At 37.1% G+C, this 25,369-nt stretch overlaps 1 protein-coding gene across 1 annotated transcript; it reads left to right on the top strand.

The window, feature by feature from the left end:
* Nucleotides 1-8,523: 8,523 nt before the first annotated feature.
* On the top strand, nucleotides 8,524-22,781 carry LOC145567274 (uncharacterized). Its single transcript, XM_081626536.1, has 16 exons — nucleotides 8,524-9,680; nucleotides 9,975-11,594; nucleotides 11,696-11,824; nucleotides 11,906-12,097; nucleotides 12,215-12,255; nucleotides 12,418-12,706; nucleotides 12,906-13,038; nucleotides 13,176-13,385; nucleotides 17,019-17,120; nucleotides 18,432-18,628; nucleotides 18,718-18,933; nucleotides 19,009-19,284; nucleotides 19,417-19,564; nucleotides 19,683-19,816; nucleotides 21,789-21,875; nucleotides 21,957-22,781. Exons 1-16 carry the CDS (start codon nucleotides 8,700-8,702, stop codon nucleotides 22,041-22,043), a joined length of 4,842 nt encoding a protein of 1,613 aa, XP_081482662.1. The 5' UTR covers nucleotides 8,524-8,699; the 3' UTR covers nucleotides 22,044-22,781.
* Nucleotides 22,782-25,369: the final 2,588 nt, after the last annotated feature.

Raw genomic sequence — 25,369 nt, 5'->3', positions numbered from 1 at the left:
ATTGATTAATATATACAATTAACATCAAACTAATTAGCCATAATTCACGGCTACAATGAATGCAAAATACTAGGAAACCAATATCCTATCCTAAGTATAAGGAAACAAGATATATACTTGACTAAACTAACAATATACATAATTATCTTAACACACCCCCGTAGTCAAAGCGGGAGGGCCACGGACGCTGAGACTATCCCTAAAATCTTCAAATAAAACACGTGGAAGCCCCTTAGTAAAAATGTCCGCAATTTGATGTCGAGTAGGAACATGAAGAACTCGAACATCACCTCGTGCAACTTTCTCCCTAACAAAAAGGATATCCATTTCAATGTGTTTAGTTCGTTGATGATGCACTGGATTACCCGAGAGATATATTGCACTTACATTGTCACAATAAACTAAGGTAGCCTTCTTTAGTGGACAATGCAACTCAAGTAACAAATTTCGAAGCCAGCAAGCTTCGGACACCACATTTGCAACTCCCCTATACTCGGCCTCGGCACTTGACTTGGAGAGTGTGGGCTGTCGTTTGGATGACCATGATACCAAATTATCCCCTAGATACACACAATAGCCTGACGTTGAACGCCTAGTATCGGGGCACCCTCCCCAATCCGCATCAGTGTAAGAGATGAGGGACAAGGTAGAAGAAGGATATAAGTGTAGCCCATGTTCCTTAGTACCTTGAATATAGCGAATGATTCGCTTGAGAGCGGCCATATGACACTCCTTAGGGTCGTGCATATGCAAGCACACCTGCTGGACTGCGTACGAGATGTCTGGCCTCGTAAATGTGAGGTATTGCAAAGCCCCTGCCAAGCTGCGATAATGAGTCGGGTTAGCATAGGGAGTACCTGTCGAGCCCACCTTCGGCTTAGTGTCAACTGGTGTGGCTGATGGCTTGCAAGACGTCATACCTGCCCTTTCAATTATTTCCTCTGCATACGTACGTTGGGAGAGAAAAAGACCCCCTTTGTGCCTAGTAACAGAAATGCCAAGAAAATAATTTAAAGGACCCAAATCCTTCATAGCAAACTCAGAAGCAAGGAGAGACATAATAGAGCATCGAAGAGCATGAGATGAAGCTGTCAAAATGATGTCATCCACATACAATAATAGATATGCCGTTTGTGACCCCGATCGATAAATGAACAAAGAATTATCAGATTTGCTATTAATGAAACCAATAGAGGACACATAATCAGCAAACCTTTTATACCACGCCCGGGGTGCTTGCTTAAGGCCATATAAGGACTTATCCAACAAACACACATAATCTGGATTAGTCTTATCACGAAAACCAACCGGCTGATGCATATAAACTGTCTCCTGTAGCTTACCATGTAAAAAAGCATTTTTTTACATCAAGTTGATGAATAGGCCAAGCTTTTGACAAAGCTAGACTAAGAACAGTCCGAATAGTTGCCGGTTTGACCACCGGACTAAAAGTCTCTCCACAATCAATGCCCACCTGTTGAGTTTTGCCATCACCTACAAGACGGGCCTTATGCCTCTCAAAAGAACCGTCAGATTTCACCTTATGAGTAAAAATCCACATAGAACGAATGACATTAACATTAGGCGGACGGGGCACCAACTCCCACGTCTTATTTTTAATAAGAGCATTAAATTCATCATCCATAGCCATTTTCCAATTAGGGTCACGTAAAGCATCTATTGGGTTACGAGGAATAGGAGATTTTGTAACCTTAGAAACAGTAGCAACATTGCAATATTTTTTATTAGGCTTAAAAATACCATGTTGGCTACGAGTGACCATAGTGGGACGAGGAGTGGGCTGAGGAGGGATGGAGATAATGGGTTGGACAGTTGGTGTGGGTGAGATTGGGGAAGGAGTAGTGTTTGGGCTGATTTGTGGTTGCGGCCCAGTAGAGGGGGGGGAGTCCGTGAGATGAGAGGGAGAATGTGGAGCGGTGTGGGCTGGACTTGTTGGAGCAGTCGGCCCAGCAGAGAGAGGAGAGGAAGGGGCTGGTTCATGTAAGGGAGATTGGACCGAGTTACTAGGCCCAGTAGATGAAGCAGCCTGCATATGGTTAATTTGATACGGGGAAAAACCATCATCCAAAAAATCATAAGAATTAGTAGAGGGAGTATGCAACTTAGCAAATGGAAACACTGTTTCATCAAATAGCACATGACGACATATGATAATTTTGTTTGATGAAAGATCATAACATTTATAGCCCCTATGGTTCGGAGGGAAACCTAAAAACACACAAGGAGTGGATCGGGGTTGGAGTTTATTTATAGTGGTGGAGGGGAATAAAGGAAAACATAAACACCCAAAAACCCGTAAGTGAGAATACGAAGGTTCCCTTTGATAAAGAACACTAAGAGGAGACTTGTTGCCTAACAACTTGCTAGGTAAAATGTTATGCAAATAAGTGGCCATTTGTAAAGCATGGTGCCAAAAAGAAGAAGGTAAAGAGGCATGAGAGAGAAGAGTGCGAGTGATATTATTAAGAGATCTCAATTTTCTTTCGGCTTTACCATTTTGTGAAGACGTATGTGGGCAAGAAAGACGGAAAGACAACCCATTTGACTCACAAAATTCCCAAAAAGAACTATTATCATACTCCCGCCCATTGTCACATTGGATGTTTTTTATAGGACGCTCAAATTGTGTGCGGATGTAGGATTGAAAAGCTAAAAATTTATCATACACATCTGATTTTTTAGCCAAGGGAAAAGTCCACACAAATTTAGTAAAATCATCCAAAACAAGCATGTAATAACGATGTCCCGAGGAACTCAAAACAGGAGATGTCCAAAGATCACTATGTATAATATCAAACGGCAAAGTAGTAGAAGACATAGAGGAATAAAAAGGCAACTTAATGTGTTTCCCTAGAACACAAGAATGACAAATGCTAGAACTAGTAGTTCGATTACATTCAATGCTTTTATTACTACGAAGAGTATGTAAAATACTCGACCCGGGATGACCTAAACGATCATGCCAAAGAGAAGGTGCTAAAGCTGCAAAACTCGAAGGTGAAGAATAATTTGTGGAAGTGGTGTTGTTGAGAGGATAAAGATCACCCGTGCTATTACATCTCATTATTGGCCTCCCCGTCCGATAGTCCTTCACAAAGAAACCATAAGGGTCAAACTCAACAGTCACATTATTATCGGTTGTAAATTTTCGAACTGAAATTAGATTTTTAATGAGTTTGGGAGCATGGAGAACATTGTTTAGGGACAAGGGAGGATTAGGGGAAGAGAGAGTAGTATGACCACAACCGTTAATTGGAATAGTATGACCATTACCAACAATAATACCATGTTGATTGCTCAAATTAAAATAAGACGAGAGATTACCGTTGGAGGATGTCATATGAGAAGTGGCTCCGGTGTCCATGTACCAGGAGGGGTCGGGTTGAGTCAACGTCATAGTGTGCATAGCCGCTTCAATATCGGTTGGAGCGTACTGCATAGGCTGAGTTGAAGCTGCATAGGCTTGTGGACGAGGACCCAATAGACCAGGCTGCTTTGCTTGTGGGCCTTGAGGACGAGCCCAGCCCAGATTGGGGTATGGGCATGGAGGGGTAGCCCATTGAGGCATCCATCCCCAACCCGGGTACTGTGCCCATTGTGGCTGCTGCCAGGGAGCCGGAGGAGCCTGCCACTGGTGCTGCTGTTGGCCGGAGTTCCCTCGGCCGCCACCTTTGCCACCGGAGCTGCCACCCTTGCCACCGGAACCGCCGCCTTTGCCACCGGAATGCTTGCGGTTGCTGGAATTTTTCTGCTTATTGCGGCCACGAGAACCCCCAGCATTATCATGACCATCATCAAAATTATCCCGGGACTGAACCACCATGGCTGCCGCAGCCCCCGTTGCGGCTTGCTTTGCGAGACCGGCCTCCTCCAGCGTAAGCATCGACCGTGCTTGAGAAAACAGAGGAAGAGGATTGCTCTGGCGAATAAGGGTCGCAACTCCCTTGTAAGCCTCGGTAAGACCCGAAACCAATTGAAGAACCAACCTATTATTGTCCACCGGAGCAGCAACACCGCGCAATTGATCGGAGAGACTCTTGAGATGCTGACAGTAAGCAGAAATGTTTGGAAAATCCTCCATTTTGGTGGTCGAAAATTCCTGTTCAAGGGTCAAAGCACGAGAATTCTGATTATCCTGAAATAGATCACGCAACCTATCCCATGCCTCCATTGCCGTGGCGTCTGGTTCCATGATGGTGAGCAAAAGATCGTTGGAGATGGTGGAATATATCCACGAGAGGACAACAGCGTCCAGAACAGACCATGCCTCCTTGTCCTCGTCAGTGACAGGGACCTTCGCCTTCTCCTTAGGCGGAGGGATAATATGGTCTAACACCTTGTGAGATCGAGCATGAATTTTAAACAATTCAGCCCAAGTAGAGTACTGTGCGTCCTTCAATTCGAGAACAACAGGGATGTTGTGCTTGATATTGTTGACAGTAAGAGCAGGGTGGAAAGAGGATTTTGATTCCCCCATGGCAGAGAAGAAGAAGAAGAGAAGAAGAGAAGAAGAGTAATGGCGGAAAGCTAGGGTGCAGCGGAAGATTGATCGCTCTAGACTGCTGATACCATAAAAGAATGTTTTCCGTGAAGTTTCCTCCTTTGCTCATTGATTAATATATACAATTAACATCAAACTAATTAGCCATAATTCACGGCTACAATGAATGCAAAATACTAGGAAACCAATATCCTATCCTAAGTATAAGGAAACAAGATATATACTTGACTAAACTAACAATATACATAATTATCTTAACATTGTGTTCAACTCATACATGAGATTAATGTGCTTGACATATATATGAGCTTTAAAATCTACAATCATATTCATGCTACACCTTTAGATATGAAAAAAAAAATGCAAAATAATTAATAATTAAAAAAGAAAATGGCTGAAATGTCTTCTGTACAACATAAATATATGCACCACGTTTTTGTCAATTAGCTATGCCACCTCCAACCATCAAAATACTTGCTGATCACCCTTCTGTAGCTAGACCTCTATTGCACCATCTTCTATCGCGATGAGCTTATCATCTTCCATGGTAAACTCTTCCCCAATAAGTAAGAAGTAGTGGTCAGTTGTGTTTACAATTTCATCAAGAAGTTATTATCCTTGTCTGCAAGTACATCCATGTATAAGGCAGTCAACCAACAAGACTAATACCGTGAGTACCACATAAAAATTAAGTGTTTTTTATATATGGACTCTAAACCTTTTTGTCATAACATATTTTATCATAATTAATGTGTGCAGTGTTAGTAAACAAGCCTTTATAATATGTAATACCTCCGAGTTTTATTATTTGCAACTTTAGGGTATTATTTGTAAGATATAAAATATTCCAAAGTTGCAAATAATAAAAATCGGAGGTACTATATAGTATAATCAAAAGATTTTCCATCATTAGACTAAAAGTCCTAGTTCATATGTATAACTAAGCATCAATCAAGTGATGTGCTTCAATACCAACAGATAATATAAAGACATCAAATGCCTCCAATTCAATCAAGTTTATGCAAAGGAAAAAAGAGAGAGAAGACATTGGATAACAAACATTTGCCAACTCGTTTGGCCACTACAAGAAAAATCACTTTTCGTAGCGATTATTTCGTAGCGATTGTTCATTCGCTACAATATGCAAGTATGCTTGTGAAATAATTAAGGATGTCGTATCATTTTTACAATCGCCATGGTTTTCCCATATAAAATCGATACGGAAAGCATAATAATACATATCCACACTATTTTTACACATTTATATAATTTTGAGAAATCGTATCATTTACAATCGCCACTAAATCCTAAAAATCGATACGAAAAGCCTTTTCAACACTAGATATATAAATATTGTTTGACAAATAATACATAAAACATGTTATAGCTTATTGGTGAAACATTTAATATAAGAGTTTGAGGTTGCATGTTCGAATCTTATAAAGATCATACGCATGTTTTTTTTTTTTTTTTTTTGAAGAAAATGAGTTGAACATTTATAGCGATTGTAATCGCTACAATAATCACTATGATTGGATGTAGTTTTTCGTATCGATTATTGAGGCCAACCCCAGCGATATTGAAAACCACTACTAAAGGCTAAGGCAACGGGGGATATTGTATCGAATGACCATTCGTTGGGAAAGCTTTTTATTGCAATTACAATCGATACTAAAGGTTAAAATAATCGCTACGGAAAGGTTATTTTCTTGTAGTGGGCATGCTACTTTTCTTTTCTTTTTTTTTTTTTTTTTTTTGAAAAAATAACATTTTATTTCATACTCACCTCCAACACAAATAGTTTCCTCTGCTTTCATGAACTAATACAAATACATATTTTGTAAACATATTTATGAATGAAGGGAAAAATAAACACTCCAAATAAAACTCATAATTTTTTGTATATTTTTCATAACTACAATTCAGTTTTTTAAAATCTAAATACCAAGAAAAAAAACACATATGGCTAATAATCAAAACCTATATATTAAAAAAAAAAAAAAAAAAATCAAAGTTCAAGTAAAAAAAAATGCAAGACAGTAGAGATCAGAGCAAATTACTGATATTTAAAGGGAGATTAGAGCCAAAGTTCCATGAGCTTCTTATCCCACCTTTTTCAAAAATGGCATCCCAAGAGTCGTTGACAATTTGCTTCTTGACCATAGAGATAATCATGGCCAAGACATGCATAACCGGAGAAAGAGAGAAAGGGGAAGTCAAAACCAGTCCATATAAACCAAAAATCACACATAATTACACCAATTTTACGCTGCACCAATATGATATTGCAATCTCAAAGACATAATGCCTAAGAATTTGGGAGAAGATGAACTGAAAATCAAGAATCAATAAATATAACAACCACTACATAAAATGATAAAATCACTCATCAAAACCTCACATTAAGACTAAATTGGAAATTATTCAGGAAGCAAAAATATAGCAAAACAGCAAGAAGCTTACAAGTTTGAACATGCTGATTGTTTCAGAATTTCGACAACCGTATTTCCTTCAATTACCCCTTAGTTCAATACATTATTTAGGAGTCTACCAAATAAAATCACTAAAACAATCTAATTCTATAAAAAAAAAACATCACAATTGAGCCAAAAAAATAAAGAACAAAAACATAAAAGGAAATAGAATTGAAACATTACAGAATAATAAGAGAAGAGGTTTTGTCGCGGTACTGTCCGACTGAATTCTTCCATATATTTTCGTCCCTTTAAAGAAACGGCTCTTTCCAATGCAAAGGCTATGCAAGATTAAGTTGTATGAACTGTCGATACACATCATATTGGGAACTATTATTGTGCTATTTGACAAGGAGTATTACATTATAATTGTGTTTTATACGCACCTAAGTCTGGTGATTTGTATGGACATCTACTTTGGTAATGCGCTTTTATTAGCCCCCAAAGGAAATTGTATTAACATCTACTTGTAGAATTGCTAGTATGATTGTTGCTTTATTGGCCTTTGTTACTGGTTGGCTTCTCTTGGCTATATCTGATGTATCCGTATTAGACAACAATGGTATCTCCTAAACAAACTCCTTTCTACAATCAATTCGTCTCAATTCAACGTTTGATCGACTATATTAGGGTTGTAAAATTCAATCAATCAAGTATCCAATCAAACCAAAGGCAAGAGAAAGTGAAGAAAGCAGAAATTATGGATATTAAAGTGCGATTGCCTACATAATTAAACGCCAATTTCGAAATACGATGCATGCATTACAGTTTTCTTCGCTACTCAAATTTATGAAAAAAACGTAGACAACAAAATTTAACAATAAATCTAGATTGTGAAATTGATATTCAGTAATTAAAATTTAAAAGCGCATAAACAAATTTACCTAACCTCATAAACTAATTCAATGGAGGAGAGAAAGCTTGGTAAGCGATGGAGAACTCATAAGTCGGTTTAATAAAGGAGAGATACAGAGGAGGAACTGAGGAAGGAGGAGCGTTTAAGAGAAAGAAAAGAGGAAATAAAAAGAGTAATTAACATAATATTAAATGGCGGCATAGATGCAAACTAACATTTTTAGGGATAAAATTGTCCTCACACTCCTAAGAGATATCTCCCAATTTTTATAAGGTAGGGATTAATCATCAATTAATAAAATTATACCACTTTCCAAATCAATTACATACACTTCACCACTCAAATCACGCCACTCATAAACAATTATTAAAATCATTAATCTTTAATGCAATTATACCTCATTCAATTCAAAAGGCACACAAAAAAAATATGCCAATAATGTACAAAATATCCTCCCTTGAGTCCTTGACCACAACCAATAACAAGACCACTCAGTCATTCCCTCACTCAAAATTTGTTTGGTAGGTGAGATTGTGTATTTGGTAGTACAACAAATAAAAAAATAAAAACAACACAACATTAAAAAAAAAAAAAAAAATTAAAAAAATTATTACATATAAAAACCCTTCAACATCCACCTTTTTGGCCCTTCACATTTTCATTTCTTGTTCTCTGTTCTTACATCTTACCACCGAAAATCTCTGCTACTTTTTTCCATTTTTTTTTTTTTTTTTGTTTTATTTTATTTTAATTTTCTCTCTCTAATTTTTCTTCATATGTTACGACTCAACTGAGTCAGACACACCCACACACACAATCCCCACTCTTCTCTCTACTGCCCTAAACAATGGGCCACAAGAAGCGCGCAACCACCACCACCTCCGCCGCCTCTCACCGGAATTTGACGTTGCCGCCGGCAACACCGCCGTCGAAGGACTCAGATTCTCCGGCGACGGAGTTGGCCGAGATGAAGCAGGAGTGTGAGAAAGCCCTGAATGCGCTTCGTCGTGGTAATCACAACAAAGCGCTGCGATTGATGAAGGAATCGAGTCAGAAATTCGAGAGTTCGGCGGTTTTTCATCGTGTTCATGGTACTATTGCTGTGAAAGTTGCGGGGATAATCGATGATCCGAATACGAAGCAGCGGCATTATCGAAACGCGGTGGAATCGGCGAGGAAGGCAGCGGCGTTGTCGCCGAATTCGATTGAGTTTGCGTCGTTTTACGCGAGTTTGTTGTTTGATACTGCGAATGATGGCAAGGATTACGAGGAGGTGGTTGCGGAGTGTGAGAGAGGTCTGTCGATTGAGAATCCAATTGATCCTATTAAGGATAATTTGAATAATCAGCATTTGGAGGATAAATCGTTGTTGAATTTGACGCCGGAGGCGAGGATTGCGCAGGTGCAAGGGGAGTTGAAAGGATTGATCCAGAAGTCGAATATCGCCTCGATTTCGACATGGATGAAGCATTTGGGAGGGCCGCCTGGGGAGGAGAAGTTTAGGTTGATTCCGTTGAGGAAGTTTGCGGAGGAGCCGTTGGATTCGAGGTATTTTTCGACGAGTAATTTGAATTCGAGGAGGCCCAATGAGATCAAGAAGGCTACTAAGACAACTGAGGAGAGGAGGAAGGAGATTGAGGTTAGGGTTGCTGCTGCTAGGTTGTTGCAGCAGAAGTCTGAGCAGGGGGAGGATGTCGAGGAGGGGAAGAATGGCACTGGTTCGATGTCGAGTAGTGTGGTTTCTGGGACTGGTGTTAGTAAGGTTGGTGATAGGAGAAAATATGGGAGTTCTAAAAGGAATTCTAGCTTCTCTGAGCGGAAAGATCAGGTAATTTGGTTCTTGGTTTTCTTTAATCATGTTGTTTTGGCCATTTTCATTCATATTAAGAATTTGATTAAGTTTTGTTATAGCTTTTCTGAGCAGAATGATCAGCTAAATTGGTTCTTGATTTTACTTTGTGATGCATATACTTTCTATGAAAATAATCATGTTGTTTTTGCCATTTTCATTCATGTTGAGAATTCAATTGAGTTTGATTAGAAGGCTGTATAGTTAATTTTGTATTGTATATTGGGTGTTAGTGTTTATGAGATTGAATTGTGGACAATGTATTAATTGCAGGTGAGGTCATTCTGGAACTCATTGAGTTCTGAAACGAAGAGGGGGTTGTTGAGTATTAGGGTTAGTGATCTTAGGGCGCATTTTAGTGGTCCGTCTAGTAAGGACAGAGGTCAAGGGTGTGAGGTTTTGTCAGAGGCTCTTGAGTTTGGTAAAACTAATAAGACTTGGAAATTTTGGACTTGCTGTCGTTGTGGGGAAAAGTTTTCACAGGCTGATGCTCACATACAGCATGTGGTTCAGGAGCATATGGGGAACCAATTGTCAAGAGTGCAGACTGCTGTGCCACAGAGTGTTGCCAATGAGTGGGTCGAAATGCTTAGTAGTTGTTCTTGGAAACCCTTGGATTTGACTGCCTCTGTGAGGATGCTAGAAGATCAGTCAAAATCCGAAGACTCTGAGTTTTCTGGAATGGAAAACCACAAGGAGCGAATTGATGACTGCTGGAATGACACTTTCGAGGAAGTGTGGGACTCGTTACCGGAGAAAAAGAGCTTGGCTGATGGTTTCTGTGAGAGTCAAGAATATGATGGAGATTCGAACATCGAATGTAAAACATGTGATAGAAAAGAAAGCTCCAAGGTGTACAGTCTTACAAATAGTTGGCCTTTATCTGATGATATTGAGCGGGCGAAATTGCTTGAGAAGGTCAGCTCTTTATTTCAAATGCTAATTAGGCACAAATGTCTTGCTGTGACGCATCTCCATAGGGTGATACACTATACCATGGAGGAGTTACAGGGCCTTTTTCCTGGCTCAAAGATTCTAAACTCTGGTGTGGATGATACCCCTTTATGTATATGCTTTTTGGGAGCTAACCAGCTTAAGAAGTTAATTAAGTTTCTGCAAGATGTGTCTCATGCTTGTGGTGTGAGTAGATATCCTGAGAAAGTTACCACAGATAATGCCAGTAATCGCTCCCAAGTTTCTGACTGCGAGGAAAGAATCATGCTTAGTGATGATGGATCATCCCTCTTACTGGATGAGAACTTACTGAATTTTGATTGCACGAGAAATGACTTGGGTTTAGGCTATTCTATTGGTGTCTCTGAGAAGAGTGTTCAGCCCGGTTCTGATTCTTTTTTGTCCTGGATTTACGCTGGATCTTCTAGTGGGGAACAGATAGCAACATGGTGCAGACTCAGAGAAGAAAGATCACAGCATGGTATGGAATTGCTGCAGATGCTTGAGAAGGAATTTGGCCATCTCCAGAGCTTATGTGATAGGAAATTTGAGCATGTAGGTTATGAAGAAGCTCTGCAGGGATTGGAGGAGCTTTGTCTGGAAGAAAGCAAGAAGAGGGAACACAACACTGAATTTTCTTATCGTAGCTATGAGTCGCTCCTCAGGAAGCGCAGAGATGAGCTTGTTGAAGGTGAAAATGAAGTTATGTCTGTCTGCAGTGATAGGATGGAGCTGGATGCCATCGCAAATATCTTGAAGGAGGCGGAAAATATCAATACTACTCAGTTTGGATATGAAGAAACGTATGATGGGGTAACTTCTCATCTATGTGATTTGGAAGCTGGTGAATATGACTGGAGATCTAAGGACTATCTTCATCAGTTGGACACATGCATTGAGATGGCTATCCAGAAACAAAAGGAACAGATGAATATAGAGGTTGGTGTTTGGTGCTTTAAGATTCCTGATAAACCAAAATTTATATATTTATTTTTTAAATTTTTTATTAGGATTGCTATCTTACCTTTTTAGCTATGCAGCTGTGCAAAATTGATGCAAGTATAATGCGGGATGTGGCCAGCATGCAGCAACTGGAGCTAAAGCTTGAACCTGTTTCTTCTCTTGATTATCGATTTGTGCTATTGCCACTTGTGAAGTCATTCATGCGGGTATGTGCAGACCTTGTTTGAATTTGTTTTATATGGTTCATTCCTGATTTTAACTTACTAAGTCTTGTATAACCGTTATAGGCACACTTAGAAGATCTCGCAGAGAAAGATGCCACAGAGAAATCTGATGCAGCAAGAGAAGCATTCTTGGCAGAACTGGCTCTTGATTCTAAGAAAGGCAGTGGAAGTGGAAATGATAACTCAAAACAAACTCAAGATAAGATGAAAGACAGGAAAAAAAATAAAGATTCCAGGAGAAGCAAGGATTTAAAAGTATTCTATTTAACTATACCATGCTCTAAAAGTACTTTAGATTTTGATTGAGTCTGCTCTAATCTAGATACTGTAGTCAAATCTTCATACTAATTTGATACTCTTATATTTATGCAGGTTGGAAGCTATAATGAGCACCTTGAACCTTCTGAACAATTGTATGTCTATGCCTAATTATTATCATCATAATCTGTCTATATAGTCACACTTTAGAAGCCTTTCATGCCTTGTATTCTTTTTCCTTCTCCCATTTAATATCCTTTTGTAACACTAGTGATTGTTGCAGGCTATTATAATTTGTTTATTTTTGTTTGCTGCAGTTCTCTTAGTGTTTCCTCTGACGTTGATATTGTGGATAGTGACCTAGTGCCTTTGGAAAGTAGTGATAACCTGAAAGACCTGGAGGAAGAACTTCGAAGAAAGATTGAGCTTGAGGCAGAAGAACGGAAACTTGAAGAAACTTTGGAGTACCAGAGACGGCTGGAAAATGAGGCAAAACAGAAGCTTCTTGCTGAGCGGAAAAATGTTTCAGCCCCTCAAGATGCTGAGCAGTGTGTGGGTGATGTTCCTTTGGAGCCTGGCTTCTCTGTAGCTGCACCCTGTAAGCAAGTATGATCCTTATACTTTCTGGTTTTGTACTTATGTTACTGTTCTGGTCTAGTAAATTTGGAGTAATGTATTTAAGTGGTGCTTTCAGTTTTTCACCCTTGTTTCTTTGGAGAAGGAATGCACTCAAATTCGGATATGATGTCTCTCTCCTATTATCATAAAAAATTCCTAGTGACACACTCCTGTTAACTTAATGCAGGACCAACTGGCATTGAAGAGTGAATTTGAGAAAAACAAAGATGGTCTGGATAGAAACCTGAGGGATGGCAGTGATTGTGCTGGTGTTGCTAATGATGAATGTAATAGAAGTGATATAAGTTATCTTAAGCAAGGTAAGCACCATAATTCTTGTTTTTTAGAACTTCCCCTGCATAAGATTCCTTGAAGGCATGTTTATTGGTCCATAGGATCCATATAGAAGTTGCCTTTTGGATCTGAATTCATGACAATGTGAGACTCTCATTTTCAGGATTATCTGATGGAGAAATTCCAAATGAAGTTTTGCCTTCTGAACGACGAACTGCAAGGAAAGGGAAGCGTAGGAGCTCTACAAAAATATCAGAAGGAAAGTATCACGCTGTTTCTTCTGGAAAGGAAGATATTAAAGTTGAGAATTCAGCTGCCGATATGATGCAAAAAGACCAAGTCTGGAATCAGGATGATGGTATCAGTTGCAATGGTAGGGTTTTCTAGGTCTGCTGCTAATCAGGATGTTTTGTTTATTGCAGTTTTGTTTTCCTCATGCAGTCCTGCATGACTACTGACAGCTGCAAATAAATTTTTTTATTTTTAATTTTTTTTTATTTTTTTATTTTAATTTTTAACTTTTTTTATTTAGACACTTATTTAATTCCGTGGATGACTTCAAACTTATTACAGTACCTCTGATGACAATAAAACAGTTCTTGTGCCTTTTTCCCCCACAATTTCTTCAATAACTTGGCTCATTTTGTCCATATAATGTTTTAGTGTTACTATGATCTTGGTGGAGCAGTTAAGAGCCCTCATATCTCCTAATATTTTCAGGTTATTATGATGGAGTTGATGGCCACTATTAATAGTGCTGGAGCTTTCATGCAGAATTTAAATTTGATTTTGGCATTATCTATAATATGTATAGATATATGAGGCTTTGCCAGGACCATAAGGAGCACCATATAGGATTGCCATTTTACACCAATTAGAGTTAAGGAAATAAATAAATTTGCCAGAAATGAATAGATTTTTTGAGTTTGGGAATTGAATACTACCTCCGTTTCGTATTATTTGCAACTTTGGAATATTTTATATCTCACAAATAATACCCCAAAGTTGCAACTAATAAGAAACGGAGGTAGTATTTACTTTATAGCTTTAGTTTCTAGGAATTTTTTAAATAAATCAAGCATATCTTAAACTACATAATTCGAAACTTTATAGTAATCTTTTATTGGAAATTGAAATATGTCTTAAATTACCATTCTCTTTTTCAACTTGTAGAACTTGGGATTTTTTGAAGGGAACACTGATACTCAAGTTTTTTTTTATTTTTTTTTATTTATTTATTTTTTTTTTTTTATTTGCCTCTTGTTTTAAACTGGTTGAGGTTGTAATCTAATATGAATGTGTCTGACAGAACATAAAAGAATAGATCGTTCTTGCTGGCAAATCATGTAAAAAGAAAGGGTCTTTATTTTTTATCTCTTGGCTCACGGGGTTTAATTATTGGTGATGGGAAAGAGACTAACCAACTGCAGCATTATGTTGTTAGGCCTGAGTATGAGACAAATGTTCATGAGTTAAGGCTGGGTATGTGTTTCTATCTTGTGGTAGCTAGAATGACTATATATAACCATCCTGTTGTTTTCACTCACCATACTTATTTCTTCAGGTTGTTGCTCACCTTTCACAGTTATTGATGAAAAGATGACATTACCATCATACTGTTTCGTACCCTCACCACGATCAACAATGTGATTTATATAACTGTGAAAAGTGATCAACAATGTGACAAAACCATCATACTATGGTTGATGTTGGCTGAAGTTGAAAATTTATTGGCTAATTTGAACCCTGAATCCCTGGGAGGGTCTATTGTTGTGCTCGGTAATGGTAGGTCATTTTTCTTTTTGTCTCTCCTCAGTTAGGTGGCATCCTAGATGTGGTTTGTTACTTTGGACCAAACTTTGCAAATTTGGCTGCTTTAAGTGGTTGACTGGGTGTTTGTTCTTTCTTGCTCTCTCTGTCATATCTAAGTGAGCTGGCACTTGTGAAGGTGGTTCGTTGCATGGTACTGGTAACTGTCTTATGGTGGGATGTGTGGTGTTGGGTGATGTTGACTTTATGGGTTGTAGGTGATGTTTGTTGAGGGCTGAGGAAAGACACAGTAAAACCACTCCTGAATTGGACTTGAAATGAATGACCTGATGAGAACCTAATCGAAACTGATCTGACCCGACCTTGATCTTAAACCAATGTCACTGAAATTTATCAGCTTTCCCTTGGTAAATTTATTTACAATAGACATGGCCTGATGTGGTGTTGACTGTTGACCTGATTTCACTTGAACTAAATAGACTCATCACCTGAACATAACCTAGAGCAAATTGTTCCGAATCAAACCTGATTTAGCTAATCCTTTCGCCACCTAAAGTTGGTAGTGTTGGTGGATGTGGCATCCAAAGGAAAAGGAAAAGAAATAGTTTTTGCCCACTCTGTACTTTGGAGATTAATTTGTTGTATTTCCTTTTATTACTTCAGTGAGGAATTGAGGATGGGATAGGATGCTGGTTATGTAGTGGTGAGATCGAGCTTTGAAATGTTTGTTTTTTTCTCAGTCCTTGATGGTGCCAGGTAGCTTAGGATGGTGATTATGGTAGTGGTGAGGATTAGATCATGCCTTCACGGCCTTGGGTGAGGTGATAGAGGAGCTTGTAGAAATTTTTATCCTTGAGAGGAGAGATTGGGTATAAGGAATTCAGGAGTTTAGGTGTAACCAAAAAAGAACTTTGGAGATTGAATCTTCTGTATTTCCTTTTATTACTTCAGTGAGGAATTGAGGATGGGATAGGATGCCGGCTATATAGTGGACTAGTGGTGAGATCGACCTTTGAAATGTTTGTTTTTTTCTCAGTCCTTGATGGTGCCAGGTGGTTTAGGATGGTGATTATGGTAGTGGTGAGGATTAGATCATGCCTTCATGGCCTTGGGTGAGGTGATAGAGAAACTTGTAGAAATTTTCATCCTTGAGGGGAGAGATTGGGTATAAGGAATACAGGAGTTTAGGTGTAACCAAAATTGAACAAAGGAAAGTGAATGTTGATAAAAAAACTTAATACTAAATAAAGGAAACAAGGGTGTTTTTGAAGTGTATAATCTTCGTCTAAATCACTAAATTTGATTTTTATTTTTATAAATAGTTGCTGTACATAAACTGAACAAATAGGTCATAATAAAAAACGATTGAACAAATAAATTGCACAATAAGAGACTCAAGTCATAATAATATATTTAATGTTGCTGAAGTTGGTTGTGAGGCATCTTAAGACCAGATAATAATATAAAACAAAGGATTTTTTTTAATCCTTCCATTCTGCCTTCACCAAGTTTTTTGAAAATGCTTTCCCTAACAGAAGCAACTGATTGGTTACTGTAATTTGCAATTTCCTTTTTAATGTTCTTGATTTATTGTCTAAGGGTGCAATCTTTGTTGATTAAGCTGTTTATGCAAGGTGCTTGGAGACTATACGGTGCATGTATATCATTGCATGACAATAGCTTCAGCGGGGTTCTCTTGGTGGCAATTCCTTGAACATGAATTCTTGTGTTTGAATTCCCACAAAGGCTTTGTGTTACTTTCCTCTCTTATAAAGTGTAACTCTGTTTTTTTTTTTTTTAATTTTTTTAGTTTTTTTTTTTTTATGAAACATAAAGTGGAACTCTGTTGCTTATACATGAAAGGATAGTGGTTATTATTGTTAGTCAGGGATTGCCCCATGAAATATTAAAATTAGGGCCTTGGAAGTTGGGGTTAGATTGTAAAACTATAGAAGTGATATTATATTTTGTATTAATCCATCATCCCTTCACTGCTCTCTTCAATCATAGGTGTTTGAACTGCAATTGCTGTATAACTGTCAGGTTTTCTTTGAGTTTTGATCTGATGAAAAGCTGTTATTAGTGGGTAGAAACTGGGAAAACACTGACCACTTTATCATTTTCATGATTTCCTTACGTTGCCATTGGTCATTACTTTCTGAAGCTTTATTAAATTAATTTATAATCTATTTCTTGGAGAATGAAGTTAATGATTATGTGCTTGCTTGTAAATCAGTTGTAGATGGTGGGTCAAAAACGCTTCGACAATTACAAGCTGAAGAAGATGAGGAGGAAAGGTTTCAAGCAGATTTGAAGAAAGCTGTACGGCAAAGCTTAGGTAGTGCTGGTTTTATTTGTGCCACTGGTGTGTTATAAACATTTATAATCTGTGACCTTTTTACTCCCTCCATACCCAAATTTCAACTCAATTTTTGTTTTGGGATTTTTCAAAAAGTTTGACTCACTTTTATTACATCCATCTTTTTGGCAACCCTCTTTTACAATCTTACCCCTTATGTCACACATTATTAACACCTTTCCTCTCCCTGTCTTACGTTATCCAACTTTTTCTTACATCCATCCAATTTTAAATTTCTCTCTTATTTTATCCTCTTTAACCCACTCCATTTTTTCAAATTTACCTAGAAACAAGAGCCTATAGGCCTATAGTAAGTAAATCAAACTTATGGGAATGGAGTGTGTGTGTGTGTGTGTGTGTGTGTGAGTGTGTATCCCTAATTATTATATGTATATATACTTCTATTTCTGTTAGTTATATGCATACATATGGATTGTGAATGTTTTCATATGTAAGGTGCAGGTTGGTTTTGTATTACATCCTCTAATTGGCACGTTACACATGGATACACAATATTTTATTGCTTTTTTGAATATAATGAGTAGCTGCTTTCTTCTTTTTTATTTATTTATTTATTTATATTTTATTTATTTATTTTTTTATCCTCGAGTTACTTTATTATACATTACCCATAGATGTGGTATACATGGGTAAGGGATATTCAGTTGAACTATAAAAGTTGTTGCTCTTTTTTTTTTTTGGGGGGGAAACGATGTTTCATCTTTGTTGCAGAGCCTTAAGCTTATGCTTGTGTTCCATCCTAGCTTAGGTCAGCCTTTCCTTTTTGTTTATTTATGTTTGAGGAGTAAGATATTGGTTAGGTATTCTTTAGACTCAGTGTTTTTGTTATCTTATTAAATCAAACGTATCTTTGTGTTGTGATATCTGGTTGTGAATCTAAATGTCATATGATATACACATTGAGACTCATAAGTAAAGTTCATTGAAAAAAAAAATATATTAGTTAGTTACATGAATCTAATATATATATATATATATATGGGAATCATGTATAAATTCTATCCTTTGAAAATGGGGTTGGGCAGAGTATCCACCAGTCTAAGATGGCATAGAAGACTGAAATTGCTTATAGCCTGGCAACAAGGAACATTATATGATATAACAAATGGCATTGCTTATTTTAACTATTGATTGAGTTAGCTCTGTGGGGTAAGTGGTTTGTGTTAGTTCAGAATTTCTCTTGATTTTAAACATTGTGTTTATTGATGCTCTCTTGGCTCGATAAGATGAGGACCTCAGTTTAACTCTTCTGATTTTTTTTTTTGCCAGATACATTTCAAGCCCGTAAGAAGCTGCCTTTGGTTCCTAATTCTAGGGTAGTACAACATACCTTGCAGAATGCAGATGGTTTGGGAACAGAAACTGGTGATTCGATTAGCGTAAATGTGAATGAAATGGATTCCTTTGGTGCAGGACTGCAGAATGAAATTGGTGAATACAATTGCTTCTTAAATGTGATCATTCAGGTTTGTAACATAACTCATTTTTTCATTATAGTTCACTTCATGCTGCCTGCAGCTATTTTGGCCTGATTTTTTCAAGTGGCTTGTCGTAGTCCCTGTGGCATCTAAAACGGTTCCGGGAAGAGTTTTTGAGGAGATCGCCTTCTGAGCATGTTCATGTGGGAGATCCTTGTGTTGTTTGTGCGTTGTTTGATATCTTAACAGCATTAAGTGTAGCATCTGATGATGCCAAAGGCGAGCCAGTGGCACCTACTGCTTTGAGAATTGCTCTGAGTAATAAATTTCCAGATAGTAGTTTCTTTCAGGAGGTAAGTGTTTGTAAACTAATTTTTCTTCTTATTTATATATTTTTTAAGACTGATCCAATTTACTGCAATGAACAGGGCCAGATGAATGATGCTTCTGAAGTGCTGGATGCAATATTTGAATGCCTGCATCAATCATTTATTTCAGGTCCAGGAGGTTCTGACAGTGAGTCACTTGTAAATAACCGCTTACAGTCTTGGGATTGCTCCAGCCCTTCGTGTATAGCACACACTCTTTTTGGAATGGATATATTTGAACAAATGAACTGCTATAGTTGTCATTTGGAGTCCAGACATATGAAGTACACTTCTTTTTTTCATCACATTAATGCCAGTGCCCTGCGAACAATGAAGGTATAACTTTTAGAGTGATATATTAGACACTATCAATCATTTTCTTGTCTTATGCTTCATAAGTTCATTAGGACTTCAACAATTTTATCTGTCCATCATTTCTTTGGCTTTCTGACTCCCTATTATTTTCAGGTAATGTGTGCAGAAAGTTCATTCGACGAGCTGTTGAATTTTGTTGAGATGAATCATCAATTAGCTTGTGACCTAGAAGATGGTGGGTGTGGGAAGCTTAATCATATTCATCACATTCTCTCAAACCCTCCTCACATCTTCACTGCAGGTGACTTATAGTTTCTCTTGTCCTTTGAATAATACCTTTTCTTTTAAATTCAACATCTAGGTGTTTTGTTGACTGCTCTCATTGAAACCCCTAATTGGATTTCTATCATGTCTTGCAGTTCTTGGTTGGCAAAATACATGTGAGAGTGTTGATGACATTGCAGCAACTTTGTCAGCCTTGGCTACTGAGATAGACATCAGTGTGCTTTACCGTGGTCTAGATCCCAAGAATGTGCATCGCCTGGTTTCTGTGGTATGTACCTTGTCTTGATGGAAAACCTTGGATAATGTAGAAACATAAGTACTATGGTTCTGTTTGCCAGTAATAAATAAATGAAAGCATCGTTGGATTGCTGCGGTGTTTGACTGTTCAATTGCGAGAAAAATGTTGCTTATAGAAAAAACGAAAATTTGTCAAAGGCATTTTTTCTTTTTGTCTGCTATTGCCTAGACTTATTTGGGTGATATAGTTTGCACCTTATAAGACCTTTTTTTTTTTTTTTTTAAATCATGTTATATTCTCCTTTGAATGCATATTGGCACGGGTTTTCCCTCTCTATGCTTCTGAAATTTCTTCCTTCCGACGTGATATATTTATTCTTCTGTTATGCTCCTCAAACCTCTTTATTTTATCCTTTAGTTTTATTCCTTGAATTTTTTTTGCGGTGTAATGAAACATAATCTCTTACCTAGAATCCTGTACTGTCTCTGAAAGTCTAAATTAAGAATTTCCCATGACCGGCTTGGATCCATAATTGACCTTTATGAATGACCACATCAATTAAGTATATCTAGGATTTGGTTTTTCGGTGTATGAATGACCCACATCAATTAAGTGGGCAGTGGCTTTGGCTGATTACCTTGAGATCCTGAAGCAGATTTGGATTTTGAATGAATGGATGTGTTGGGTAACTATTTCACACTTTTAAGCTCTATTTCTTAGAGAAAGAGTGGAAGTATTATTGTTAGTTGTTGTGATCTTTATGCTTGATGTGCATTGCTTGAAGACTTATTCAGTAACTTTAATTATAGGTCAGTTTTTATTAGGTAATTGGAAACTTCTTATTTCCTGAAACATGCAAATTGCAATGACAACATTATCCCTGATCTTTGCGCCAATTGTTTGAAGTGGCTTTTGAAAGATACCTATCTGCATATGGTAGTTACTTATATAAGTGTACTCTTTAGTCTTTAATGTGCCTCAGATCTCCCTGCAAAGCATGGCAACAGCTGAATAGTGAGATAATTATCCTTGAAGTCTTGAAGGGGACATCCAGTCCCTTGACTTCCTTGAAGTCGTTGATGATAGTCAATGGAAGCATTTTCCACTTCTCTAGATTTTGTTGGGTATCCTTTATCGCTGCCTGGCTAAATCAAATCTGACATATATCTATATCCTCACGATGTGAAAAAACTGTACCCTTTCCATTCTGTAAGGAATCTAAATGAGTGGGGACTAGGAGAAATCTTTAAGCTTATTTTTTTTTAACAGACTCAAGATAGAAGGACCTTCTGGTGGGTGATGCTTCATGGGTTTTCACTCATCAGTATTTATACTTTTGTAGCCTTGCACTGAGACTCCTAACTTGCAGTCTCTCTTTCCTCTTTTAATAATAATTATTATTTCATTAGGCCTTGGATCCAAAGTGGGCTACATCGTTTGTGTGGGGTGCTAGTTTGGAGAAGTTTAACACTTGTGAGAAAATTATCTGGTTGAAACCCAGCATAGCATTGCTGTCTCATGTGTGTATCTTATGTAATGCCAGTGTTGTGGTGGGAATCACTTGTTCTTGTATTACAAATTGGTGAGTAATCTGTGGCAGACTTTAGGTATTATTTGATTGGATAGGCTTGTCCAGCTATCGTTCTAGATGATTTGTCCGGCCATTATACGACTTTTTGGAGGTATGAGGAGATAATATCTTTGGTGGTCTGCAACTTTCACCGTTATGTGAGTGCTTTGGTTGGGAGTGTATGATATCTTCAATTTACTTATTTTGTGAAAACCAATTGTAGCCTTAGGTTGTCTTTGGGCTTATACAGTTATACGGTTATACCGCAGTGTCTCCTGTCATGTTTGTCTTAGATGTGACATATGAATGAGCTGTTACTTTCCATCTTTATTGATTTCGGGATCTAGAGTTCTAGTCCCTGGGTTCATATTGTGTTTTACTCCATGAGCAAAACGTGTTCTTATCTTAAAAAGTATTTCACTTGGTTTGCAGGTTTGCTATTATGGTCAACATTATCATTGCTTTGCTTATAGTCATGAACGTGAGAGATGGATAATGTATGATGACAAGACAGTGAAGGTAAATTTTATTTTCTTCAGCATCCACAGTTAATTGTTTCTTTTCATTTCTTCAATTATTGATAAAACATTTTCTTGTCAGGTCATTGGCACCTGGGAGGAGGTCCTTTCCATGTGCGAAAGAGGGCATTTACAACCCCAGGTTCTCTTTTATGAAGCTGCAAATTGACTGAATGCAGGGCCTGGTCATTATAGCTAGAGAATGAGAGGGTAAACGGCAAAATTGTCTGTCGTTATAAATAATGCCTTTTGATTAAGTCACTGATATCTTCCAGAAAGTTGAAAAAGTTCGATGATTGAAATCCTAATTTCTGCTAGAAAGAGGATTAGAGAGAGAAAAGTTTTGCTCAATGAAGAGTATCTGACACAGCATCTTCCTGGAACGGAGTCAAAACAACACTGAAATGATACTGGAAGATACTTCATTAAAGGTCAATGTACTTGAGATAAGATGTCCTATCATACTGCAGTGTTATCGGAAATTGGAGGAGCATCTGCCATCTTTGTCTTCCTCAAAGGAAATTATTGGCAAAGGCTCATTGTATACAAGTATATTTGCCTTTTGGTCACCCCTTAAGGTGGTTCCAAGGGAAGTTGAAGAATACCAGCTGGCTGCAAATATTATGGGTTACAACTTACAACAAAGATTATTTACCGCCTGCAATTGGGAGAACTAAAACAGCAAATATGTATCTTACTCAAGCTCGATTCCTCTGTTCCCTACTCCTTTTCCTAGCGCTCACCGATAGAAAAGACCATACCTTTGGAAAAACGAAACAAGGAAATATGAGGAAATTTTTTTGTATAGGTAGTGCGGTATCCCATTGAACTTGTTGCAGGCTAGAATACTATTCAATATGAGAATTTTGACGATGAATAGAAATTGGCAGATTAGATATTGTGGTAATTCCAGTTCTTGCAGCAAAATCCCCACTCCCTGCCCCGCTCCCTTTGTGAAGAAGAATGCTGAAAGCCCTGTAATTAGGGTCATCTCATGCGAAGTTCTGGTAATCTGGTCTGTAAGCTCATTTTGCACGCACTGAAATTCCCGTCTTCATTCAATGACAAATAAGAAAAGAAAGCGGGGAATTGGGGAAGGGGATGGGCCGGATGGGAGTGATGAATTAATGCACGTTTGATGAAATGGTCTATAACTATCCTTCCGTCCCTAAATAAACTTCCAATTTCTTATTTCTTATTTCATTGGGTAATAAAAGAACATCCAATTAAGTTAAAATAGCTTGAAGAATGGATATCATGCATGAAATATTTAGGAATAGCTTGAAGAATGGATTGGATCAGAATGGCTTTTGGATAACACTCTAGCCTTCCAAGAGGTTATTATAGCATTCTGTCAATGATGAAATTTAGCTTGGACTTCAAAGGTTTTTTGTGGGTATGTACATGTCTCCCAAGCTTTTTTACATTTAGGATTTGCTTTTCTCTTCATTCATCTTCTGTCCAGAAAGATCAAAAATCAGAAAGTCTTTAAGGGCATAATACATGGCATATTTTAGTTTTAGTGTTTGCTTCCCGGAAAGAACCAGATCATTTGTGAACAGAAGATTAGATGAATGTCTTCCCCCCTTTGCGATTACTTTGTTAGTGTTATAGGGATTACTCAGTTAGTGTTACAACCCACTCAGTTAGTGTTACAACCCTTACATGGGTTACTTCTTTAGTGTTATGGGGTTACTCAATCAGTGTTAGTTACATGGGTTTTACTTTGTTTATTTACGAGCAGCCACATAGTATGACCGGTCACACACAAAACGCGATATCATAACGGAACGTGTATCACAATTAACCTATACATTAAACTAGTTATTGACAGGTCACACAAAAATTTAAGGCGGATGTCTCTTAAAGTATTACTTATTACCTCCGTTTTTTTAGTTGACATGCATTTATTTAAGTATAGAAAAGGCAGTATTATTAATCTTGAAACTTTTTCCAAACATTTTAATTTTAATTTATGAAATTATTGAAACGTAACCAACAAAGAAAACACTAAATATATTAATATAATAACACAAACTTTCATATGTGGATGACCACACCCTGCCACGCACAAATGTTGCTAATATAATAAAAGTCCATATGATACGGAAGGAGTGATTAATTTGAAAATTAGATTTAATTATCTTAAAAATATTTTTTGTTATGTAAATATTATTTACATTTGGTAATGTTTCATGCTTATCTAAATGTTTAACCATCAAATAATTATCATTATGAGTAGTCGATATCTTTAATTTTTTAATTAAGGGCTTGTTCTGTTCATTTATTTACACTTATTTCAGGACAGATAAGTTCAATTCAGGAAAAATAAGTTCTGATAAGGGCTATCTAAGTTTTAATTACAATTAAAACAAGTTTTAATAAGTTCACTTAGGTTAAGATAGTATAGAAATATAGTCATAAATTATTGTTAGATTCGCCTAATGTGTATGTTTTTAATTTTCATAATTTTAGCTAATACATAATTTAAGTTTACAAATTTTTTTTTTTTTTTTTTTTTGAAAGAATTAAAGTGAATAATATCAAATATAAGTTTTGAAGACGGTACAAAGTCAAAATAAAAACAACAAAAGCAAAACAGATAGAGTACATGATAATGATGCCTCAATTATAGTAAATGCCTCAATCTATATTATGTGGAAGTATTAAAAAGTATTTTCAAACAAGTTTAGATATCATGTGTTACTTTTCACTTTTGGTTGATTTTATAAACTATTGTACTTGTAGACTTGTAGTTCAAAATTCAATTACTAAAAAACAAAAAATTTTAAAAATGTTAAAAGTTAAGATATTTGGTAAAATTTAAAATGAAACATACTTTACAAGCAAAGACCATTTCATATTTGATAAATGAAAAATTAGTTGTTCTATCTATATAATATTACATGTCACATGAATAATGTAATTAAAATACTAACGCGACAATAACATTAATTTTTCTATAGATGTTCTTTTTTTTTTTTTTTTTTTTTTTTTTTTTTTTGACAATAGCAAATGTATTTATAAAAATCAGAGTTTACAAAATACAGAATAAGAACTAAAACTTAAAGCATGGCTTTTAACACTTAAGCCTTTACAACAACTGTTGAAATTAAAAATAGAAATAAACTTGAATTGGCCGAACATGTTGCAGATAAGGGACTCCTTACAAACCAAGGAGCAAAAACATACTACACACCATAAGGAGAGCAACGGAGAGGATCGAAACTGTTTGACCATGGCTAGCTTATCCTTACCTGGCGGGATCAACTCATCACCAAGTAAAGGTCTTCAAACGGGTCACTTGAAGTAGTGACCTTCCAATCAATAACTTTCCTTGTTGGCAAGAAAGCTTTGACAACGTCGAGGCTCGAGAAACCCCAAAACAAAGTTTGGGCGCCTGCTTCAGTAACAAATTTCAAGAGTAATGATCAAAAGAATCATTACAACCGAAGGGAAAGGGACCAAACCAATACCACTCCAACAAAACACACA

This window comes from Chenopodium album, chromosome 11 (genome assembly GCF_948465745.1).
Source record: "Chenopodium album chromosome 11, dcCheAlbu1.1, whole genome shotgun sequence".
Classification (NCBI taxonomy): Eukaryota; Viridiplantae; Streptophyta; class Magnoliopsida; order Caryophyllales; family Amaranthaceae; genus Chenopodium; species Chenopodium album.
Note: the sequence above shows the minus strand (reverse complement) of the source record. Positions and strands in the feature narration are given on the sequence as shown.

Excerpts from the sequence above, each read along its gene's own strand:
- LOC145567274 (XM_081626536.1), top strand. The coding sequence starts at position 8,700 with ATGGGCCACAAGAAGCGCGCAACCACCACCACCTCCGCCGCCTCTCAC. Across the intron at positions 13,039-13,175 it reads TATAAGTTATCTTAAGCAAG|GATTATCTGATGGAGAAATT; the intron begins GTAAGCACCATA and ends TCTCATTTTCAG. Across the intron at positions 13,386-17,018 it reads TGATGGTATCAGTTGCAATG|TTGTAGATGGTGGGTCAAAA; the intron begins GTAGGGTTTTCT and ends CTTGTAAATCAG.